At 42.0% G+C, this 26,091-nt stretch overlaps 1 protein-coding gene across 2 annotated transcripts in view; it reads right to left on the bottom strand.

Moving 5' to 3' along the window:
- SEMA3D (semaphorin 3D) overlaps positions 1-26,091 on the bottom strand; it is a 375,590-nt gene that overhangs the window by 171,353 nt on the left and 178,146 nt on the right. For both annotated transcript variants that reach the window (XM_085652905.1, XM_085652906.1), the window contains exon 8: positions 15,656-15,798. In XM_085652905.1, the coding sequence (XP_085509031.1) occupies positions 15,656-15,798 (143 nt within the window). The remainder of the gene's footprint in view (positions 1-15,655; positions 15,799-26,091) is intronic.

A 26,091-nucleotide genomic window follows, 5' to 3' on the forward strand; every position in this document is an offset into this window, starting at 1 on the left:
ACAAATAAAAATTTGGTGCTTTTAGCTGCCTGTCAACTGCATCTCCATGCATGGGACATGGGCGGGCACATTATATTTACACTTTTAATTTGAGAACAAAGTATCTCACAGGTTGCTAGAAACAGCTACTCCTCATTAAAAGCATTTATTAACGAGTCTAATACCATAGATACATTTTGAATTATTGTGATGTGTTACAGCCTATAACATAGGATACCTCTTAATCCTCTCTTTAGATGCATGGCTGTGCATCACTAAGCACTCCATTCTCCAGATAAAAGTTTGCAAATATGGAAAACTCATACACAAAAGGTTCCTGGCCTTGATTTCAATATCTTCATGTATTCTGGGCCAATGAAATACAAACATCACTTGGGCTTCAACGTCGAGATTTCCATTTTAATAGCTCGAAGCCCATCAGACAGCGCATATGTCTGGTTTGCTAAAGGCATCTGGGGGACATTCAGAAAGCTTCCCTGGGAATGCCTTCCGCCCATTACTTACAATTTACTTTATGGTTTGTAACTCACATTTTCTGGCGTTTTATTTGCTGACATTATTTGGGATGTCCAGTGCAAGTTCGTCCCTCCCAAGGAGCAAAGCCTTCTCACACTACCTTTCCTTATAGTCTTCCACAAGGGCTCCTTTCTGTAAACAGGCCTCTAAATGTTGTTCTTATCTTGTCACATTTGTTGTGCATTCAACGACAGAGGTCAAATGTCAGGCTCTATCTTCAGAGGGAGCTTGGTGTTTACATTTCTTTCTCTGACTTCAGTGACAGGGTTTATGTGACAATATTGCAGGATACTGAGGGTAGGAAATGATTTTTTTCTAGCACACAGGGACATTTAAATGAACTGTGCAATTATTTCTAAATATAGAAGAATTTGGAATGCACAACTGAAGCACACTTTCTGTTAATTCTGAAGTGTGCTGGAAACGAAATTTAATGTGATCAAAACAAATCAGTACACTAGGTGATGACATTTCCACACAGTATCGTTTGTGCATCATATAGTTTTTATTAGTAAAACTGTATGTCTGTTCAAATATAATGGTCATTTTAATTGAAAATGTGTTGCCTGTAAAGGCAGTGTGCTACTAAACCATGACTACTCCACTCCACGCCACTCCACTCTACTCTGCACCACGCCATGCCACTGCACTCTGCACCACTCCATGTCACTGCACTCTGCACCACTACGCTCTACTCTATGCCATTGCACTTTGCCAATTCAATCTACTCTTCACCACTTTACTTCATGCCAATGCACTCTACTGTACACCACTGAAGTCTACTCTAGGCCTCTCCACCACTGCACCATACACCCCTGCACTCTACCCTGCCCCATTCCACTCTACACCACTAGTCTCTTCTCTAAAACATTCTACTCTATGCAGCTGCACTCTACACTGCTGCACTCTACACCACTTCACCATTGTAGTCTATGCCACTGCTTTCTATTCCACTCTACACCACTACACTTTACCCCACTGTTGTATTCTATCTATTGCATATTTCTATGTCTGCCTTTACCCACTCAATGCCTTTCTAGTGGAATGCTTCAGCACTGTGATGTACTACGGAATGTTGGGTGCTGATTGAAGATAAGCCACAGTTATGATGGGGCTGAGCTGCCTGCTGGCTGCTCCTGGTGGGGCTTATTCCAGGATACTTATCATCTAACAATAAATCCTCTTGAAATACCTCAACCTGTCTGGACTACATTACTACATCTTTTTGGCGACGAGTTGATCTTACCTACGTTGACAACTAATGGAATTCAAGTTTCAAGAAGGCAACTAAAGAAGTCAAGTTTCAAGAAGGCAAGAGATTCAAACCTCATCAAATATCAAGCAAAGACTCTGGCTTCAGAGCCCCACCAGTGACCATCACACCGGTCGCCCCAACCTGCGCATGCCAGATTCTTTTTCAATATTTCATCAACAACTTCAATTTCAAAGAATATTTTCACTTTTTCAACTATCCAACTATTTCAAGAGGGAAGGTAAAAGCAGAGATTTATTTCTACAATCTATGCTGTATTTTCAACTGCTGTGGATGTGCCAGATCCCACTTCACAAGCTTGTCTCAATTAATGGGTTTTTCAATCACCGCACAAAAACATTGTGGGTCTATGGATGGTCTGCCTTCAAGCGTTGTTCTATATCATAGCAATCCCTGTGCGCTTTATTCAACTTCAAGTGGCCACATCCTCTCTATCTGACTCATGTGTCTACATCTATGTCAACTGTGTGGCATCTACAATTTACATGCATCTGGTAAAATATTCAAGACTCAAGGAACATTTACATTAATTTAGCTGTGGTATCTACAAACAAGTAATTCAACGCCCAGCGGATGCCCAGAAACTACAGGTACCTACAGAGTAACGTGGTAAAATATTCGAGACTCAAGGAACTTTGTTGTGTTCTCCTCATCCAGCACAGACTATCTTTCTCTATGTTTGTAGCGGTAATTATGACTGTGTTATTCCAATGGCATGAAGTGAGGTGTTGCTATTTTGCCTCTTCGATCTACTGTGTCACCAGCAGCTTTCAAAATGGCACCATATAATCTGCGTGGGATGTTCATACTGGTATTTATGGAACTCTATTCTGGTTTCTAGCAGTGCTCTTTGGTGTTTTTCCCTGAGTTTATTTACATTTTGTGTCAATACATGGGTGTTTGCGGTTGGAAATGCACAGTTTCTTCAGCGCGAGCCGCCCATTCAAATTATCTTCAAGTTGGCTCCAGCGTGCTCCAGCGCGCGCATCTTACCTCCGTCATTGTTTCCTTAGGTTCCTTCATGACATTTTCGCTAGCTGCTTATAGACGCTCTGCTGCCAAAACGTGATGCGAGCCACTCCGCTGAACGTCAAAAACGTGCCGCCATCTTGGGAAACTGCGTTTCAGTGTAGTTTATATCTCCTTGCCAACCGTGTGTGGTTTCTTTTCAATAAAGTTTATCTGTTGTTGAGAATCACTTGCAACGACGTGGGACGGCGAGGGATGAAGCCCGTTTTCACCGTGTGGTTTCTGTCTTCTGTAGTTGGAGTCACTTTACGTCAGCCTGCGGTGGAAAGTGACAGTTCCAAGGAATTATTCCGTGGTGAGATGGTGAGACTTCTATTGCCAATTTCTTCTGGTGCATTCACATTTGGCTCTATCGCTTATGTCATTGAACTGTTTTTCTATTTTTTTGCGCCAACCAAAAGTTTTTAACTAGCCCTTATTGTATCCGTGGGGTTTTTTTTTTTTTTTTCCCACAATTTGCAAGTCGTCTGTCACATGCTCGTCGTTTCATGGTTCCTGTGCATACCTGTGCTTTTCTTCACTTCGGTGACAGGCACACCATGTTTGAAGACTGCCTGTTTTTTTTTCTTGTGTACAGCATTTGGTTTGTCTTGTTGTTTACTTCATTTTCTGAGCACACAGGTGGTTCTTTCAAGTTTTCAAGTACATTATTTTACTATGGCATGTCTTCATGAATATGCTCATTTTCAATTGCCACATTTATTTATGTTTCAAGAAGGCAAGTGACATGCTCTCAAGAAATCGATTGTTCAATATTTTTTTTTATTTACAGTGTGCAGGTTGGCAGATTTTCAAAAAAATTCAAATTCTCAATTTTTCTCTAGTTTTTCAATTTGTGCATGGAATGTTTCCTGTACAGAGTTTGCTTAGTTAACATTAACATACGTGCAGCTTTTCCTGTAGGAATTGCACATATCAATTTATCTACTCAATTATCAATGTATACGCATGCGTCCAGTATTTCTTGGTATGAAATGTGTATCTCTATCGATTTATCAATTTGCATGTGTTCTAGTTGTTTTCAAAAGGGCAACATTTCAATGTTTATCAATGTATATGCATGCATCCAGTATTTCTGGGTAAGAAATGTGTTTCTCTATCGATTCATCAATTTGCATGTATTCTAGTTGTTTTCAAAGGGCAACATTTCAATGGTTTTAATTTGATTGAGGTGGTCAATATGTGTTGTTGCTTCCTTTCAATTATTCAATGTTTTTCAATGTTTTCAAGGTTGTCGATTTGGGGTTTAACCCTCTCAAGGTTTCAATGGAATTTCTATCGAGCCGCGTTTTTTCAATGTGTAGTCATTACGAGGTTGTCTCTGTATGAGTTGTATCTCTTTCAAATGTTCAATAATATTCAATCTAATTTTTTAATGCTGTTTTACAGGGCGGTGTGGGGGATCTTTTGTTTATTCTTCTGCCTCTCTGTTTGATATCTTTCTATTCTCTTTCTCGTTGTTTAATGAAGAAGGGAATAAGAGTACTTATTTGTGTTTGTACCTTTAGGTGGTTTTCTCTAAGTCTTTCTATCTTCCTGTTCCTTTTGTGTTTTCGTTGGAGAAGGGAAGAAGAGTACCTATCCTCCCAGTCTAACTATTCTTTTTGTCCTTTTTATGTGTTGGTTTGTTGATGGACTAATAGTGCCTATGTTATGTCAACTTAAGGAGTGTGTTTGTATTGTATTGTGTTCTCAGAGAAGGAATGTGTCTGATTTTATTCTATCATTTCTTTTCTGTATTTTCTGCATGCTGTGCTTTGGCTTCTGTCACATCTGTCTGGCCAGTGGGTGTGATAGAGGTTAATGATTGGTACGCTCTCTTTGACAGGTGTTCCTATACTTCTATGTTTAGTTTTCTGTTGTGGAAGAAAAGGAGGTATGTTGTATTCTATCTATTGCATATTTCTATGTCTGCCTTTACCCACTCAATGCCTTTCTAGTGGAATGCTTCAGCACTGTGATGTACTACGGAATGTTGGGTGCTGATTGAAGATAAGCCACAGTTATGATGGGGCTGAGCTGCCTGCTGGCTGCTCCTGGTGGGGCTTATTCCAGGATACTTATCATCTAACAATAAATCCTCTTGAAATACCTCAACCTGTCTGGACTACATTACTACACCCACTCTATTCTATTCTGCACCACTGCACTCTCCACCACTGCCCACTATGTCACTCTACTCTGCACGGCTGCACACAATAACAAAGCACTTTATGACATTCTACTCTGCATCACTGTACTCTGAGCTATTCTATTCCACTCTAATCTGCACCACTTTACTCTACACCACTGCACTCGACCCTACTGCGCTCTATGCCACTCTACTTTTTTCCACTCTGTATCTATACATTCTAGGCCACTACACTCAACTATGCACCACTCTAAACTACACATCTGCATTTTATGATGCTGCACCATATGACACTATGCTCTGCAGCACTCTAAGTCAATGCAGTCTATGCCACTGCACTCCATGGCACTAAACTCTACTCTGTAGCACTCTATGCCACTTTACTATGCAGCACTCTATACCACTCTACACTGCACCACTATATGCCACTCTACTCTACACCAGTGCACTCTATGCCATTATGCTCTGCACCTCTCTATGCCACTGCACTCTACTAAGCAACACTCTAATCTATACCACTGCATTCTATAAAGCTGCATTCTACGCCACTGAATTCTATGCCACTGCACTCTATGACACTGTATTCTAAGCCACTATACTCTGCAACCCTCTATGCCAATGCACTCTACACCAGCTCACTCTATTCTATGCTACTCCACTGTACGCCACTCTATACCATTCCAATTCTAATCTAAAACACTCTACCCCACTCTCCTCTATGTCACTAACTTATAGCCACGTCGAACAGCAGCCACGCAAACAGCAGCTACTCTGGTCTACATTATGGTTAAAAAAAATTGGTAAAACCAATCGCTCTTGCATAGGTGAAACCTATTGGGTTTGCCAGAGCTTGTTAAACATGCTTCCTAAGATATGGACCCAATCAGAATGAGTCAACATATTTTTGCAGATTTGTTGAAAGTACGGCCCTATCCATGAACTCTTAATATCTCTATAACTATTAATGTCTAACTTTATATCAGTGTTTACGCTTATATTTCTTGACTGTATCCGTTGCTGGCCCTTTTACGTTTTGCAAAGCATGGCGTCTGTATAGCACTAAGGTGCAGAAAGGTGTGATTCAAACCAACTTTAAGGACTATCTGCAAAATGTATGGCTTATATTCACCAATATAAATGAGTGGTTATAACTTGCGCATAGAAAGTATGATGTATAAAACAAAAATGGTAACACAGGTCCATGTAAAATCAACAAAAATACACTGAGTTCCAATTACGAATGTTAGAATTCTGTCAATGAGAGTAGGTACAAAATTGAGTGTGCAGTCACATAATGTGGAAATATAATAAATTCAGTAGTGATTAAAATACTTCTGGGAGAACAAGGCATCTTTGGGCAACAGATGTTTGACTTTGGGCTAATATTGACAGATGAGATTAAAGTAATCTGCACGTCTTTTAAGCAGGTTATAACTAGGCTCCTCTCCATGGTAGCCGTCCCCTCAGGGACGCATACAGCAGGGATTAAACAGCACTTCCCGTAGAGTACTACTAGCGCCACAGAACATTAGTCACTTGGGAGTATAAGAAATAATTCTCCAAGGTAACCTAACTAAACATTGGCCAATATCCACAAAACAATGTTATGGGGCAAGATTCATGTGAGATAATTTCAAACGAGCTGTACAACACGAAACGGTGAATTAATGCCACCCCACAATAAATCTTATTTAGTGATGTAATTTTTGTAGTTGAGTCATCACACATACTCATCTGTGCAATAACTTTCACTTGGAATTATGGAACTCTTGAAATTAAAGTAGATCGGCTAGATGCCAAGGGTTGACATAAACTGCACATGTTGCTTATATGTACCCAGAAAATATTTAGGGGCATATTTACAAGCTGGCGATAATAAATTTTCGGCCGAAAAGTGGCGATAATATTATCGCTATATTAGCAAGGCCACGCTAACGCGTGAAACCTTGCTTTAGCGTGGGGATTCCTAACGCCCAGCTTTGCATCTCTAATGAGATGCAAAGTGGGCGTTCCTGACCTAACATGACAGGAGAAATGTCGCTAAGCGACATTTCGCCTATCATCAAGCCCCACGCTATGAAGCATAGCGTCAGGAAAAGTAGCGATAACCCCTATTATCGCTACTTTCCTTACGCCTGCTTCAGGACTGACTTAGCCATGATATCCTATGGAAGGTGGATATCACGGCTAAGTTTGTGAGTCCCTATCAACTAGCTAATGCCACATTGCGTGAGATTATCGCTGGGTTTCCAGCGATAATCTCACGTTAGGCAGTTAGCGTGAGGATTTTTATCGCTGAGGAGATAAGCGTTGCTAATAGCACGCTATCTCAGCGATAAAAATCCATGTTACCCGGCGATAATTATCCTCACCCTAAGAGCGCTGAGCGATAATTATCGCCGGGTGTTGCTGATATGCCCCTTAGTACCATAAAACAATGCATAATGGGGATGTAAATGAAAAGAAATAAGAGAGTACACACTTACAATATGTACTACGGTGCATATTCCACATAGGTGCACATTAGCACCATCTAGTCAGTTTCCACATGCATAGAACCTAATGCCCAAAACTAACTTGTTTAACTATGGTAATGTTGAAGATTATCTCAAATGTGTGCACGTTTCATACTCTCCTAAAACGCATAGATGTAATTATGTAGATCACTGCATATATTAAAGCAAGTCTATGTTCTAAATTTCATAAGGTGTAGTGTGCAAAAATCTTTAAAAGGTTGTATAATTTCGTGAAATCTTTTGTTAATTGAACAATACTGGGGCCTGAGGCGTCTCGAAAATGCAGTCACATGGTTGACATAGAACACACTTGTGTCAAAAGCAAGCACGTGGACGGCTAAGTCCGTATACATTGCACACAAACATCCCAAAAACAATATAAAGAAGAGGTGAATGCTGGGAAAACCTAGCGAAACCCAGCAAAATCGGGCAGTCAGACACTCACGAACACACCGTTCAAAATGTATTCTCATAACGTGTCCACACACCTCTCTATACACATGGGAATCAACTCACATTATCACATCATAAACACTATAATAAGGAAAATCAATGCGCTGGTGTAAACACAGTTACACAGAGCCATTCAAAGGCAATTTAGAAAAGGATGTAAAAGAGGAACTTACAGCAAGCACATTCGCACATACACAGGCATCTACCTGGACCTGCACCTACTAGGAAAAAGATCTCTCTTCTGAAATTAGACAGCACGAAGGACACGATAACATGTAAAGATAAAACGAAGAAATTCCTAGCACTACCATCAGTTTGCATACCCCCCAGCTTTAAATGCCGAGAAAGGCACATGACTCAATAGTCGTCATTAAGAAATGTGCACATGCAGAGTGCAGCTCAAGAGGGAAGATGGCACCCAGAACTACATTCAAGGTGGGAATTGTGCACCTGTGTACATGCACCTAAATAACCCACTACATGGTACAGCCTCAATACCTAGAGATTCCAATTGTCGTTTCACTTACCCACACTGATACCACACCTATCAGCCGAAACCCCTAACAATAAAACATGTATAACTGCAGGACAACAGAGCACAGTGCATTGTGTACAAACAGGTAGACACACTGCAGCAGTAGAACTAGGACTTGACTACACAGACTCCTGAACCCTAAAACACAGATACTGGGGACTTGGAACGGGGGGCATGGAGACTGAGAAAGGGAAATAGGAACATTCACTGATGCGATGACATTGGCGATTGGAAACGGAATAAGAAGGGCAAACCGTGTAGAGCAAATGAAATCAGTAGGTGAAATGGTCATAATATTTCAGAGGTGTTCAGACTGTGCAATGGGTTTTGTGACTAAATAAGGTTATTCAAATCTCTATACAAAAGCATAATCACTAACCGGGGAAGTTCCAAGCTGATAAAAAGAGTCTATACAATAATACCAGTAGAGTATGGAATTACACTTTCATTGGCTTCTCTATGTCTGAATATCATTGTTTCAGAGGATAAGAGCATCCTAGGCTATAATCCTATGATGCAAAAATAGTTTCACACTAATGTAGATTGTATTTTGAACTTTTTCTTTATTGAGAACGCAAAACACAGCCAACAAATATTTTGCTTGGAAAAATACTTCCATGAGCTTTCCCAAGGCAAGTATGTTGTTCTTTGTTGTTGTCTTTGTTGTTGGTTCTGCATTTTATTTTTACTTAAACTGCAGAATTTAATTGGAGTCTGTAAGTGCGTTGTGCCATTGTTAGACCTGGCATCATTAGCAAGATTTCTCCCTATCTTTTTGCCTTCAGACTTCCGGTATTGAAGATTGAAGGGGGGTGGGAGCAAACTGCTTCTCCTCCCAGCACAGTTCACCCCTTAGCATTATGGTAGTTGCAGTTCACTTTAAATGCTTTCTTGAGTTTTTGCTGAAGTGTTGCACCAAAGGTAGTGCAGGTTAGTGCTGTGAATCTCTAGACACGTGTATCTAGATAGTATCCTTCATCAGTAGAGATAAAAAACGAAATTCACCTGGGGTTGCTGAGAAAGCTGCCACAATCCTCTCAGGTCTCAGTGCCTCTCTCTGGTGCCTAGGTGCATTTCCAAAAGCTTGTCAGCTCAATGGCTCAAGTAAGCCTCTTCAAACAGAAGTGGGATGGGAGCACATTGCATCACCTCCCAGCACTGTTCACCCCTAAGCATTATGGTAGTTGCAGTTCACTTTAAATGCTTTCTTGAGTATTTGCTGAAGTGTTGCACCAAAGGTAGTGCAGGTTAGTGCTGTGAATCTCTAGACACGTGTATCTAGATAGTATCCTTCATCAGTAGAGATAAAAAACGAAATTCACCTGGGGTTGCTGAGAAAGCTGCCACAATCCTCTCAGGTCTCAGTGCCTCTCTCTGGTGGATAGGTGCATTTCCAAAAGCTTGTCAGCTCAATGGCTCAAGTAAGCCTCTTCAAACAGAAGTGGGATGGGAGCACATTGCATCACCTCCCAGCACTGTTCACCCCTAAGCATTATGGTAAATGCAGCCGCGGTCGGTAGTAGGAGTAACTGCAGGGCGGTGACGTGGGGAGGGGGGTAGTAAACTATGGATTACGGAGGTTTACAGGTAAGTTAACATATAAATTAATAAAACAAATTTCGTTGCGTGCACTACATCCCCAAATGCGATGCAGTGCACGCAACGAAATTCGTTTTTATTAATTTATATGTTAACTTACCTGTAAACCTCCGTAATCCATAGTTTACTACCCCTCTCCCTGCCCCTCCCCCTCCCCACGTCACCGCCCTGAAGTTACTCCTACTACCGACCGCAGCTGGGTAAATGCAGTTCACTTTAAATGCTTACTTTAGTTTGTGCTGAAGTGTTTCACCAAAGTTGGTGCAGGTTAGTGCTGTGAATCTCTAGACACATGTTTGAGCAAAAAGTCGAGAACTGCATTTATCATAATGCTAAGGGGTGAACTGTGCTGGGAGGTGATGCAGTGTGCTCACATTCCTACACCCCAGGTGGTGCTTCTCAGGTCCTGGACCCTTGGTGTGGCTCTCGACCTCTTGAAATCAAGCTTTTAGGCTCTTCACAACCGCAAACAGGCTAATTTGCGTGAGCCACTGCCAGCTCATCTCTTCACACAGCAGCATTGTCAGCCCACGGGGGACTGCCAATGCAAAGCTCCAATCCGCACGTCTGCACTATCTGGCCTGCCCTTTGCACCCCACCCACCACCGCCAGAGATGCTCTCCTTGCTCCCTGCGGCCCTCTCTAATGCAAACAGGACTTTTGGCACCAACTTTGATGCGGCAAACTTCAGCTGGACTAATCTGGGACTGTATCCATCCTGTGCTCCATCATGGTCTGCCTGAACTTTCGATTTTGACCCGGTCCAGCCGTGGTTGGTGCTTTATGCATTTAGGTGCTATTTTACTGTTTATTCTTTAGAAATTCATATCTCCTGTTCTACTGATTGGATTTTTGTCGTTTTGGTCTAGTTTTATTTATTAGGTTAAGCTCTATTGTTCTAACCTGTTGTGGGATCTTTTTGTGCGGTGCTTTCACTGTTTTACTGTTTAAAGTGTTGCACAAATCCTTTAAACAATGCCTCTAGGTTAAGCCTGATTGCTTTTTGCCAAGCTACCAAAGGGTGAGGACAGATTAATATGGGGTTTGCTTGTGCCTTATCCTAACTAGTATTGTGGTTGATGCTTGGGCAGGGCTCACACCCCATTCAACCAGTAACCCAATTTCTAACAGTCATTTACTCATCCTTCATGGTTTTGGAAGAGATGCTGGGTACATTTGAATTTGAATCAGAAATAAAGTTTCCAATGACAGCAATTTTGATTCGTGGAAACACAACTGTCAGATATTTTAGGTGTTACTTGATAACCCTGTAAGGGAAGCCATTTTGTATTCTCATTGGTGCCTACCCTAAATGAATTAAACGAATTGTATGAAAGATGAGCAAAATATATGGCAGATTAGTATTTTTCATAACCTAAAACTTATTGAGTTTTTGGTTACTAACAGATGCAATTAACATTGTTGGTATCCAAGAGCAGCAGTCCTAAAGTTAAGCAAACAAGATGAGCAGATAACATATTCCACCAAACATAGATGCTTTTGGTCCTGTAATACATTTAGAACTATGCATTTACACGTATTACTACATATTGACCTAATTATTTTTTGGCATTCTGAAAGCATAATACATGTACACATGACTGGGTATCTTGGTACTCAGTGCAATACTTGATATATACCGCAAACCAGAATATAAGACGCAGGTCAGGATATGTGTTACCAAGGTCACAAGCAGCAACTCTGTTTTTAAAAGTCTCTGAAATTCAGCAGCAGTCGGCACAGGTAAGCACGGTAGGGCGGGGGAGGGCACGGGAGGAAGGTAGCCGACAGACGAAGGAATAGGTATTATTTATTGATTTAATTATACTTATTCCAACATCTGTCCACTTCCCCCCGCTCCCACCCTGCCCCGCCTCACCACGTTTACCTGTGCCAGCCACCACTGCCGAAATTGCCAGGGATTCTATTCTTCCCTGTGAAAGGGTGGGGAGGAATGCGAGTGATGCAAATCCGCAGCACAAAACGCTCTAACACCAAAACATTTTCATCAATATGAAGGGATTTTGAGAGAATGTTTCCTGGGCAGACCAGTAGGGCAATACCATCTAAACATGAAACACAAAGGGGATGTACAGAAGGGATAGAACACCTTACGTGCCAGAAACATAGCTTTAAACAGGATATGTAGTTTTACAGAGGACCAGGGCAAGGAGGGTAGAGCAGAAGAAACATGTTCAAGGGAACGAAGGCCGAGTGCAATCTTAGCTGCAAAATTCGTGGCTAACTGCAGATTTTTGATCAGCTTCTGGGAAGCAGTAAATAGATAAAGAATGTGTTTCAAGGGATGGAGTTGCAATAGACACAACTTCATTACAGGCAGAGTCTGCTCAGACAGAGATAAAGAAAAATAAGTTTTAAATCCCAGGTTCCTCCCTAAAGGAGCATATGATCCAGTACATCAAGGCAGAATAGTAGCTCCCACACAGGAGATGGTATCAGAAGTTATATCACTGGTAAGTTTCAAATGATTCACAACCATCCAAAAAAAGACACTGGAAGGACACTGCTGAAGCTGGTTAACCAATATCTAAGCATCGTCGGAAATGCGGACGACAATCCGAGTGTTTTTCACATACAAGTGAAGAGTAAAACCGGAGGATTAGATGAGATGGACAAGTGGGATCCTGTAGAGATTGAAAAGCAGCTGAGACAGGATAGAGCCCTAAGGATATCCGTGGGAAGAGGAGTGAGAGGAGGAGGCAAAAGGCGGTAGTGAGATGTAAGTTCTGTTAAGCATAAAAGTCGTAAACCAGGAGAAGGCAGTACAAAGGTTTCATTAATAGATTTGTCCCGCTAGCTATAAACCTGTACATGAAATTTCATTTTCTGGACTAGCCTGACATAGAAAAACAAAGGCTATTAATTCATTCTGCATTCTTTACAAAAGAAGGAATGTTTAGCAAGGCATGTGTGATTTCTAGCTGTAATTGGTCAAATGCAACTTTAGATAAATGATACATATTTTATAGTTTCATTGCTTTTAAGATTTTTGTTACACGTAAATACAACTTTGCTTTGTCTCAAAAAACATCTAAGTATCTTAACTTATAAGCATAAGCTGCATGTTTATAAATCACAATAATCATCTTACATAATTGTATCTAAAAAGGATGTGCAGAAATGCATTGAAGCTAAATGGAGATAAAACAGCGCTTTTATGCTTGGCTCCCAGACATTTTCAAGCTTGCCAAAGTGGTAACCGCAAGTCCTGAGAGTGGTCCCAATAGCAACCTTGTCAGCCAGAACGTTTTCTTGTTGATCAAGATTAAAATTTGGACTAACAGGTAAAGAAGATCTTTTAATTCTGGGTCTTGTATTTGAGAATGCTGCGAAAGGTTCTTTCAATGTTACCGAAAAACAACTGTTAAATCAGTTGTACATGCCTGGACCACTGTAATGCCAGCCAAAGCCATTTCGAGACTACAATGGGTCCGAAATTGGGCTGCTAGACTTTTGACCAGAATGGTAAGTAAATGGTAAGATAGCCAGCTGATAGCCCCACCAGGAGCAGCCTACCTGCTGCTCAGCCTGCACACACCAACTGACACTGAGAACATCACCAGGCACCCATGCATTCCATGACATCACCACGCATTCCAGCACTCATCCTGGCTGAGCAGTAGGGTAGATGTTACTAAGGGAATGGAGAGGAGACAATTAAGTCACAACACACTGCTTCCCTTGCTATTAAATCAACAATTCAGATTATGCTCAGGCTATGTGCCTCATTTAGGAACAAGCAAGCCGTTAATATTCCATTGACCGTGCCTCGTTGACTCTGTTGATAGAATACTTCCTCAGAAGACCTAACTGAGTTGAGGGTTTCTAAGGAAGAATCCTGGACAATTTGCCCTATTTAGTGTGGAAGGTGTTATACCTTTAATTTCCTGTCCGTCACCGCCAGCAAAAATCTTGTTGTGAATGACAGGATAAACACAATAATAACTCCCTTGCCGAGGAAGAAAACTCGCCAGGGTGTGTGGAGGTCATTAATGTTTTTGTTTTCCAGATACAGTCTCCCACTTTGGGAATTTGTTTGTGGAAAACTCAAAAATGTCAAACGTTTGGTGTACAGCTGCCAAAACTGATGGTTGCTGTACACCAAATGTTTAGTACACTGAAATGAGCCGCCATCACAGTGGTTTCATTCAATATACAGCAATGACCACAGGATCAACGATCATCTCTAATTTGGAAGACGGAATACTCAATCCAAGAAACCCAAAATCAGGCCCATAATGTCCTCCAATTTCTGGGTGGGGGGGGGAATTCTAAATATTGAGTGACATCTACTGGCTGAATTTCCTCCATAATACTCACCCTATGGTGAGGGAAATTCAGTCAGTGAATTCTCCTTAGAGTTTCCTCCAGATAACAACAGATTTTAAGGCTGGTGGGCAGGAAAAATGCACGCAGATAAACAATTACCTGTATGTTGAGTCGCATTTTCCTTTTTTTTTAAACAAGCTCCAACTTTGGAAGTTTAGTTTCAAAAACCTTTTTATGCCCTGCTGGGTGGAGAGTTCCCACAGGGCTAGGCATTGTCTGTCTCTCCACCTCTAATTCCCATACTCACCACTGCTACCTCAACGGCCCTGATGCCAGCCCTTCTTATGCATCCATATAAGAGGAGAAGAGGAGGGCTATCTTTTGCACTGCGCAAATGTATATTCGAGTGATGATTGCGGCCGATTGGTAGCTGCTCCTGAATAATCAAATCAGGTTAACCAGAGGCCACAAGTGACCAGCAAAACTCCAAAGGTATGCCTACGTCTGGATGGGCCATGTGGGAATATGTGTGTGCTCCTTTGTATTACAATTAATCTGATCTACCATTGGTGAAGTAATCAAAACAATATCAGCTGCTGAGGAGGGCATTAAACAGTTAGTAAAACATGGCAAATACGTGTTGATGCTAGGTGAGCAGAATATGAAAAAGCATGTACCCTGAATATTATGGTTCTCGTTTTGGGATTTTATGGTTCCATATTACAGCAATCAATCACAGTCTAGGCTTGGTGCGCAGATCTGAACTGTGCACCCAAAGAATATGAATAAACATTTTCTGCAAAGTTCGGGTATGAGCTCAGGGAGTTACTCCTGCCCCAGGAAGAGTGCAGCAGTGAAAGACGGAGCATCCGTTTCAAGGGACAGCTCAGTCTTTCACGGTAGGTGGGCCTCGGTGAGTTATGAGGACTCGCTCCTCCCCCACCAATCCCCAAAGTTCCAACTAATAACCCCATACGTTGGCCAGGGGTCCCTGTGTTCATAACTAAGGGATACTTGTGTATCTGGATAAAAAGGCACTGAACATGGCAGTGGCAATGGTATGGGGAAAACTAAACTTACAGATATTTTAATCTTATGACAACGTATAATCACTGAGGAAAGTGTGAAAGATAAACTTCAAGAGGAAAATTGGAGCAACATTCAAAATGTTTCTACAACCAAAAAGCAGAAGCACCCATTGCTTTAGGGTCACAGGTGAGGTACTCATTCTCAAACTTTATGTTTCTAAGATTCATTATTCATTATGAGCAAATTGTGGTGCAGTTGTGATTAACTTTAAAAATATAGCTCACCTTACAAACTCTCCCAACTCGAGAAAATATAGCTTTGTTTGATGTAATGCTTTCTTGTGAAGCTTCTCGGAAAAAGAAATAGATCTTGTCATCGTCTGCGTTGTAAGTGTCCGGGACAGAATAGGCTCCTACAAATTTGGCCCCTGCAAAAAATTAAAAAAGGAATACGAGAAAATACATTTTGAACAACAGGATTAAAGAGCTTGCACTGTGTACGTCTACGGCTCACACAAAAATAAAGCAGCAAAGCAAGTACTATTAACAACACACAAGACCAGGGAACTAATTCAACTTAATGGATTTTACTGCCTTCTAAGTTTTCAATGAACTGATGGAACTGCTGTCATTTCCTGCTTGCATTGTGCTATTTCTGTGTCTGGAATAACCCAGGAAGCTTCTGGTGAGCAATGTATTGCAGTGCTATTTTGACGAGTAGCACTGGAAGCATTTCACAGACTTTTCCACTTTCAATTTCTTCTGCCAATAATGCTTAATATATTATACCAATCAATAACGCTGACTAAACTGTTTTCTCACCACTATCTTTATTTTTCGGAGTTTTATATAGCGTGAACTTGACCCGAAGGTATCAGGTAACAGAGCACTTTACATGAGCACCAGTTGCCTTACAAAAGGACACATTCATTTTTTTGTTAGGCACAGGGAGATTAAGTGATTTGCCAAGAAACACAGGATGCTGAGTGTCATTGCCGAGACTCGAACCCGGTTCCCCAGATTTGAGCTCGACCGCCTTAGCTTTTAGGCCACCACCTCTCCCCCACTTTACTGAACACAAACATTTCATGATGCAAGTCAGACCACGCACGAAAACTCGGCATCATTCTCGACTCATCCCTCACCATGACCCGCCAGATCAACTCCATCACCTCCACCAGCTTCAACTGCCTTTGCATCCTCCGTAAGACCTTCAAATGGATGCCCCTCAAATGCAGGAAGACACACTCATAACCAGCCGACTAGACTACGGCAACGCCCTCTACACCGGAATCAACAGAACTCTCCTACACAAGCTCCAAACCAACTAGAGCGCCGCAGCCAGACTCGTCCACGGGATCCCGCGGCATGAACACAGGACCCACCACCTACGATATCTCCACTGGCTCCCTGTCGAGAAGAAAGTAACCTTCAAACTGCTCACCCACGCCTACAAATCCTTCCACAACATCAGACCCAAGTACCTCAATGAGAGAGTCTCCTTCCACGTGCCCAAAACGAACCTCCGCTCTGCCGACCTCGCCCTTGCAGAGATTCCCCGCATCCGCAGAAGCAGAGCAGGTGGAAGAGCCTTCTCCTACATCGCAGCCAAGGCCTGGGACGAGCTCCCAGTCAACATCAGACACTCCTCTACCCTGCAGGCCTTCAGAAAGAACCTCAAGACCTTTCTCTCTGACTGAACCGGAGCTGCACCCCCACCCCCCAGTGCCTTAAGACCCTCATGGGTGAATAGCACATTTTATAAAAACCCTGATTGATTGATTGATTTTAATTGCGAACACTTTTTTTTGGGGGACAAATCGCTATATATCATTTAGAGAGCTCCCCAAATCACAGGATATTTAAAATGTGCTTTCCAAATTTAGGTTTTTACAATGTTCAGTTTGAAAGAAAAATCTTCACTTTAAGTACAGACCACTCCCGCCTCATACCCAAGACCTCTGTCACCATTTGCAGTCAGAGAAGTGATTAGATCTGGGACCCTGTCATGAAGGAATTAGCTGTCACACCTAAGTCTGCATTTTATGAGCCTTTAGAGCATAACATGAGTTCAATTAATATGAAATTTCTCTAAGGTGGTGCATTATTTATTGAATAGCAGTGGCGGCCGCACAAAACAAAAGTGGGGGATAGAGTGAGGACAGACAATTAGGGAAATAATAATAAAAAACTAAAAAACGTACCTGTCCTGCCACCAACGCTGCTGGCCTACTCTGTTCTCCTCTTCTCTCCTGCTTCTGATGGTGTTCCAGCAATCCCAGGTACACCAGCACAAGCTCCCCACCCAATTCCGGCACTGCTCTCAATAGTATGAGAGCAAAAACAACAATTGAAGGACAGAATGCAGAACAATGTCATACATTCCTCCCAGTACAGAGACCTGGGGCTATGTCCATCATTTTTTTGCTCACAATGCCATTCCAGTTTGAACCCAGCCATATGCAAATCAGTCTTGACCCTGTGCCCAATAGCAACAGTCCAGCCCGAACTGCTAGGCCAGATCCTCCCTGGACTGGAAACAAGCATCCTAGGACCAGTTTCGGGGTTTCACCCCTCATCAGCCAGGATAGCTTGAGTCCACTGGCATGGAGAGCACGGGACCCACATCTGGGCATACGTGTCCCACTCTGGGTAACAAATGCAAAAACAACAATTGATGGACAGAATGCTGAACAATGTCATACATTCACTCCAGTACAGAGATCTGGGCCTAAATCCATTGGTTTTTTGCTCAGCATGTCATTCCTGTTTGAACCCAGCCATATGCAAATCAGTCTTGACCCTGTGCCCAATGGGAACAGTCCAGCCCGAAACTGCCAGGCCAGGTCCTCCCTGGACTGGAAACAAGCATCCTAGGACCGGTTTCAGGGATTCACCTCTCATCAGCCAGGATTGCTTGAGTCCAGTGACATGGAGAGCAAGGGACCCACGTCTGGGCATACCCGTCCCACTCGGGGTGACAAATGCAAAAACAACAGTTGATGGACAGAATGGAGACCAATGTCCTACATTCACCCCAGTACAGAGATCTGGGCCTAAATCCATCTTTTTTTGCTTACCATGGCATTCCAGTTTGAACCCAGCCATATGGAATGGAATGGAAAGAGAATTTATATCGCGATGGCTACCCAGGGGCGTCCCAGCGCTGCAGAGGAGAGTAGGTTGAGCCGGAAACGCTGGATTTAGTGGAGCTGAGGGAAGATTTAGGTAGAAGTTTTATTAAAGATCCAGGTCTTAAGAAGTTTTCGGAAAGTGAGTAGATTGGATTCTGATCTGATTGGGAGGGGGAGAGAGTTCCAGATCTTGGCCAGATTGTAGGAGAGCGACCGGCCTCCACATCTGGCTCTTCTGATGCGTGGTAATGAGGTGAGGTGGGAGGTCGTGGATCTGAGGGGGTGATTGGGATGATAGGCTTTTACCAAGGGGTGATTGATGGAAGGGCCTGTTCCCCAGTAGGAGCGATGTGCAATGCACATGCTCTTGAATTCGATTCTAGCTCTCACAGGGAGCCAGTGGAGATCCTTCAATCTGGCTTTGACTGAGACTTGGCGAGGGATGTCGAGAAGGATTCTTGCCGCGCAGTTTTGAATGATTTGAAGTTTGTTGAGTGTGGACTGTGGGGCCCCAAGGTATAGGGCGTTACCGCAGTCGAGACGGGATAGAATTAGTCCTTGGACCATGATCCGACTTGAGTGAAACGGAAGGAGAGGGAGGATTTTTCGAAGTAGTCTCATTAGCCCGAAGCAGGTGGCGGCAAGCTTGGTTGCTTGGTGGTTGAATGTAAGAGTTTGGTCCAGCCAGATGCCTAGACTCTTGATTTGTTCCTTGGGTTGTGGGGGGCTGCCTAAACAGAGGGGCCAGACAGATGGAATCCATGGATTTCATGATGTTATTTCCAAGGAGCATTACCTCTGTTTTATCCCCGTTTAGTTTTAAACAGGAGCCTGACATCCAGGCGGCAACTACTTCCAAGCAATTGTGTAGGCTGTGGTGGGAGTTGAGAGGTGGGTCCAGCGCAACCACTAGCTGTGTGTCGTCCGCATAGGTGACAATTTTCACACCGAAGGGGCGGACGACATCAGCTAGAGGGCTAAGATAAACATTAAAAAGGGTGGGACTCAGGGAGGAGCCCTGAGGCACTCCGCAATTAAGAGGTTTACTGGAGGAGGTGAAATCCTTCTCAAATACTTGGAAGGATCTGTCTGTGAGATAGGATCTCATCCAGGTGAGTGCTGTTCCTGAGATTCCTATCATGCCAAGGCGGTGGAGTAGAATGTTGTGATTTACAGTGTCGAAGGCGGCACTTAGGTCGAGTAGGACGATGGCCGCAGACCCGCCAACGTCCAGGATCCTTCTTGCCTCCTCCGTCACTGCTATCAGGGCAGTCTCCGTTCCATGACGAGGCCTAAAACCCGTCTGGGTGGGGTCCAGTATGTTGTTAGATTCCAGGAAGTCAGTCAAAACAGAATTGACGTGCTTCTCAAGAAGTTTGCTGAGCCAGGGTAGAAGGGAGATAGGTCGGTAGTTAGAAGGATTGGTTTGATCGAGGCTGGGTTTCTTTAATAGAGCTTTGACCATAGCTCTTTTCCACAAAGGCGGGACAATGCCAGTATGGAGGGAGGAGTTGAGCAGGTCTTGGATGGTAGGTGAAATCTGACTGGTTATCGGGATGAGAATCCTAGGGGGGGCTGGATCGGTGGGTGATCCGGATTTGACCTGTCCCATAATCTTTTCTAGGTTGATTAGGTCTAGTGACGGAATGCTATTGAGAGCATTGAGTGGGACTGTCGTGGGGCCTATGTTGGCGGTATCGCTGGGCGAGGTGGCGGAGTGAGAGAAAGAGGAGTTGATGACTTCTATTTTATGGTGAAAGAACTCCGCTATCTCCTCACAATGGGTCTGGGTATTGTTGTGATCCTTTGGGGTCTCGGGAAGTTGCAGAGGGATTTAGCTATCCGGTAGATCTCCTTGGGCTTAGAAGCTGCCTTGTCGATCTTTTGTTCGTAGTATTTGGCCTGAGCTAGTTTGATATTTGCTTTGTAGTTTTTGATAGCTGCTCTATAGTTCGCTTTGTCTACTGGGAGATAATCGAGGCGCCATTTCCTCTCGATTCGTTTGCAGGCGCGTTTAGCCTCCCGTAGATCCGTCGTGCACCATGGGGCTGTAGGGTTGCCCCGCTTGGGATGGGTACTTTTTAGTGGGAGTATTCGGTCTAAGGAGCTGGTAATCCATCTGTTGTAATTCTCGTTGCCCTGGATGGGATTAGAAGTGTTGACAGGTTTGGTGCGCTGTAAGTTGTCCTGCCATTCAGGTAGGGGGATTTTGGACCAGTTGCGTGACTGTTGAATCGTCGGGGGTTTAGGAAGGGGGTGATTGGGGAGGGTCCAGGTGAAAGGAATGAGGAAGTGATCGGACCAGGGAAGGGGGGAAGGGTTTCCAACGTGAAGGTTGGGGCAGTTGCTGAAGATGGGGTCTAAGAGATGGCCTTTTAGATGAGTGGGCCCAAGGACACGTTGCTGTAGTTCGAGGGCATTTAGGCTGGAGGATAGTTCTCTGGTGTTTGGGTCGTTCGGGTCGTCCAGATGGCTGTTGAGGTCGCCCAAGATTGTAAAGTTAGCGGAGCTAAGTGCAAGGTTTGCAGCTATCGGAGCAAGATTAGAAAGACACTGACCTTGTGACCCTGGCGGGCGGTATATGAGAATACCAGAGAAGGTATGTGTGGGGCTGAATTTTATATAGAAAGGAAGACATTCACTGTCTGGAAAATGCACGGGGGTGCTAGTGACTTCGTATCCTGTTTTATGGATTACTGCTAGCCCACCGCCAATTCCTTTTTTGCGGTCAAGGCGGAGTATTTGGTATCCAGGTGGAAGGGCTTGTACCAAGTCGGGTTCCGAGTGTTCCTGTAACCGAGGGTGGTGTGTGAAAAGTTTCAGCGCTCCATCCATCATCTCCTTGTATTTGCACAATAGTATAAGAGCAGTGCCCGGATTGGTCTGAACAGCCTGGATTGCCGCTCAAACAGTGCCTGGTGGTTTTTGCTGTTTCTGCAACCTACCTGTGCAACTCAATTAGGTTGGAGAAACATAAGTGCACATGTCTGTTTGGCCAGCCTAAGACAAACCACATGCACACTTTAGAGTGCACCTACCACTCCTGCAACCTGCCATGGCCCGGCCTGGCCTAGCCCCACCAAAGAATCCCTGGCTCAGTTAGCAGGAAAAAAATTATAATGCTTTATCATCATTTTATTTTTTGCTGACTGACTCAGTGGGGCGATGATCCTCTGCCATTCAGAGGAGCCGCCCCTGTTGAATAAAACAGGTCTATAAAAGTTAGCAAGGTCATCTGTGCCTGAGCCTTGCTGTCTGAAAATAAAGCACAATTGCAGAGAAATATTGAGTTGAATAATTTTACTTTATGCACTGCAGGAACATACAACAGGTGCTCAGGTCCACATTGCACCAGCAAAGCCCATGATATGTCACCTCCTTTACAGCTAGTGGCCTTATGCTGGGCTGAGTCTTACGTATGGCTTGACAGTGCAGCTATATGTAAGGGATATTGTTAAAAATTCCTTAAAATGTTCCTAGAGTGTACTCTTGCTGCACCAAGGAAAGTATTACTCTCTTGACTGTGAGAGTGCTTCCATTGCAATGCTTCTGGGACTATTTAACATCTTAAAAATATGCAAAATGAAGTAGCTGCTTTTTAATGTAATGGCAGGACTCATGTGCATTATGTTTAATTTCAAATTTGTAGCTCCTTAAAAAGAAACTAAAGACCCATTAATTTGCCCTGGCTTGGTTCTGCTCTTCTGCACTTTCCTCTCAGCCTGTTATGTTTCTATTACATTCCTGATACCATGATTCATTTGGGTGACTGTGCCCTCTATAAATATATATATAAGGACATGCCTATGCTGTCACCATCATTATTACCATAACCCCCACTAATACCTCCACCTTTTCACCATTACCATCAAAGCCATTACCATCAGCACCACAACCATTACACCACTATCACTGTTACGCTATCCTTACCACCACTTCATCATGCTTGTGTTTAAATGCTTTACCACATGAAAGCCAGACCTATAGATCTGTACCATTTCTTGTTTTAATAGTATTTACGTTATTCTTTATCTGGAAAGCGATAGGGCATTTGCCTTTGAAATTTAATCTGTTCAGCTAGTTGTTATTGTTAATAAATTATGATTTTTTCGTTATTGGCCTTTCTCACAGAAGGGCAAATTGCAGCATACCTTTTGAGCTTTCTGTGCAACAACCACCACTTCCTGCCAGAGCATGTAATTAGCATTACCCCAGATGAGGGATGTCTCTCTTTTGAACCAGATAAGACAAGATTGGGGTCCCTTCTCAGTGGATGATGAATGTGAGTGCGCAAGACGATTCATGTACATACAATTAAATGGTGCATAAATAATTTTGGAGCAAAGTCATGGCAAGTAAAATCCACAAAATTGTGTTCATTGTGTTCCTTCACTTATATGATTTTTACAAATTTGACATTGTAACATATTTTGAAGCACAAGTTACACTGTAGGGAATAAATCTTATGTTATTTTAAGCAATATAAAGAATTCCACAGAGAAAATTCTTGAACCTGCAGTTCAAGAGCAGCTGCTAAACATGCATTAAAATGTGTTTTATTATCTTAAATTGGCGAGTCTGTCGGGATTGCAGGACACTTTTTCACCCATCATAAAGCCTTTTAATGTTTCAAAGGTCCGAAACAAGTACCGTGGACACTATCCAAAACGCATTCGTTTGGTGTGATGTCATGTTAATGAGACAAGTTTTCAAAGACACCCACAGAAACATGCCCATTCCGGCAGTTAAACCGAGGTGCTAGGTAGTGGATGTCATAAACCACATTTCTTATCAGCACATTAGAAGGACTCCACTACATAAAACAAAGGCCTGCATTTTATAGTGAGAATGTGGATGCTTAAGTGAAACTATTTTTTATGAGTTATGTTGTTCATGAACCGGGACATTTCACATGTACTATTTTTTTCAGTTCCAAAGGGTGTGAATAGATACGAAAAGAGCCATCTAGCATCTCTTATCTTGAAAGGTTTCAGATATTCCGAATCAAATAGAGAATGCATTTCTAGGAACTAACAATATGTTCATATTTCCGTCCTGTGGTGATGTTTAAAAGAAACGGGGTAAAAAGGACAAAAGGACAAAAACGAAAACACCATTACGGAAAGTATAAAATAATTGATTACCAAAAACAACAATTACACTGAAACTGATTTTTTTCACTTGTTTAAGCAGGTAATTATTACTGCCAGCTTCTCTTATGCACTGAGATAAAGCACATTTTAAACATTCTGGAAATTTGGGAAACACAGTTACTGTTCATGATGTTTTCAGCATCAGTTTGATTAGTCTATGGGACAAGTTAATGCCATGTTTGCATAACTTACAGAACAGGTTAACACAGGAACTTGACTTAAAGGGAACAATAAATATCTTTAAACTGATTGTTTCATCAATAGAAGGATAACGCACTAGGATTCTGAACGTTTAATAGCTAATGTAGAATATACTAATGGCAAACAATTTTACATATGTTCTCTTTTTTCTTTCATTTGCAATTCAAAGATTACAATCAAGGTCATCGCACCCTTGCATGGGTGCTTTTTAGCCCCTTAGCTATCCCTGTGCTCATTGGACGATAACAGGCTTGTCTTTATATCAGTAGTACAGGCGTTTTAGAGTAGTTTGCAGTTTGAGGAATGTTGTGTCTGTTAGAGAAGAGGATATAGTCTGAGATATAACTTATTATTTGATTGAGGTTCGAAAACTAAGAACAATCTAACTCCTAGATTCTGATCCAGCATAATTTTCAAAATCGTGATACACAAGATATTTATATACAGAAGATACAAAAGGTTGAAAGTACACGTTGCACACGTTACACACAGTGACACATGAAACAGAGACAAGTGTAGTAGGAGCAGCGTAAAAGCATGTTTTAAAATGTGAGATGAAGAAAACACATTAATAGGACAACACTAATACATAAAAACGAGTTGCAATATTTTTTTTTAATGCTTATGTTGCTTATTAACTTATATTAATGAAACTTTTGATGCTATGTGAAGCGGACTAGTGATTTTTATGCTTTTTGCTGAGAATGCACAAGTTAGAAAAGTCGGTGCAGAAATATATAGCAATGAAGACAAGCTTGATAAGTTGCAACATGATACTAGAGATACTATAGTTTATGAAATATTAAAAACATTCTTTTAGAATGAAATTTGAAAAATTTGCATTTATATGAATATTCTAAAGTTTTGTTGTAGTATGGTATTTCTAACTTTAGCCATTTCTATATAATAAAAATTTGCGACAGTTTTCTATGTTCTTTATTTGCTATATTCTTTATTTAAATTGATTTAATTCCAATATATTTGATGTAAAGGTTACAATTATTTTGTTTAAATGTGCGATGCTAACATAAAGGCTTCTTGAAATGCTTTTTCTCTGTTGCTGACCTTTCCCTTGATTTAATTCAATAGATCATTTGTTACAAGTGACATGTTGCTTATTTGTCCTGTGCATGACCACATGCTGATATTCTTGAATGTTCACATTGAACTAATCCTGTGGGAATAGAATTTCAGCTATGGCTATACGTCACAATTTTGTATCTCTTTTCTACAAATGTTGGGCCTACGAGGACTCTCAAGCTTTCGTTTCTCATGACTAGCATAGGAAACCATCACAATGTTACAAATGCTCTGGGTGGCACTATGTGACTATGGTCATGTGATAGACTTTTGATGGTGATTTGATGCCACACCACTGCATCTTGCTAAAAAGTCTTTAAAAGAAGAAACCCCAAAGGAGGGTCAAAAAATTCTATTGATTTTGCATCTTGACAACCACCATTCTGATTTTTCATAATTGAAACCCAATGCTATGCTACTTGAGCTTTTACTTTGGACTGTTTGTCAATGTTACAATCAGTAGCTGATGGACTGAGACCTTCTTTGACAAACCAGTTCTATTTTTCAATTTCCTATTATATCTTTAGCTCTAAGCTAATGGACTCACCCATGAGGGACTTTAAGACTGAAACTTTCCCTTTTTATCCGCGAGGACTTGAGCTGTTAGAAATTTGAACTATCCTTCTTCCTAAAAGGGTAGTGGGACTCTGTAACAATGCAAACTGAACTTTATAACCAATCATTAAAGATCTGTCTCGCTGTTTGGTGTTTTATTGCAAGCTGTGATACTTTTGACTGAAGTCCTTAAGAAATTGATCTTTTTAATGAATTTAGATTCTTAATATAATAACCAATTTAATCTAAATGAGTCTGAATCTAATATTGAGCCCTGTTGGTTCTTCCATTTAAACTGTGCTTCAGTACTGATATTTTAATTGTGTTGTAGGGAGAATCAACTAGCTCTATCAGAATATCAGGTTTTACTTCTTTTATTCTGTGTTGCTATTGCGGAGCTTTTAGTTTGCATAATCCGCAGTCGACTTCCGTTCATTAGGAAGTTGGGTCTTCCAGTTGCTATTCTTCATTTCTACAGCATAGTTTTCAGAATGGTGTAATTTGTGGTTTGGCTGTCAAGTTATGTTCCGTGCTGCACAGTTAATGTGGAGTTTGGTCACCCTAATTTCCACATCTCCTATCGGTGGAGAAAGATTCA

The sequence above is a fragment of the Triturus cristatus genome, chromosome 4_1, assembly GCF_964204655.1.
Source record: "Triturus cristatus chromosome 4_1, aTriCri1.1, whole genome shotgun sequence".
Lineage (NCBI taxonomy): Eukaryota > Metazoa > Chordata > Amphibia > Caudata > Salamandridae > Triturus > Triturus cristatus.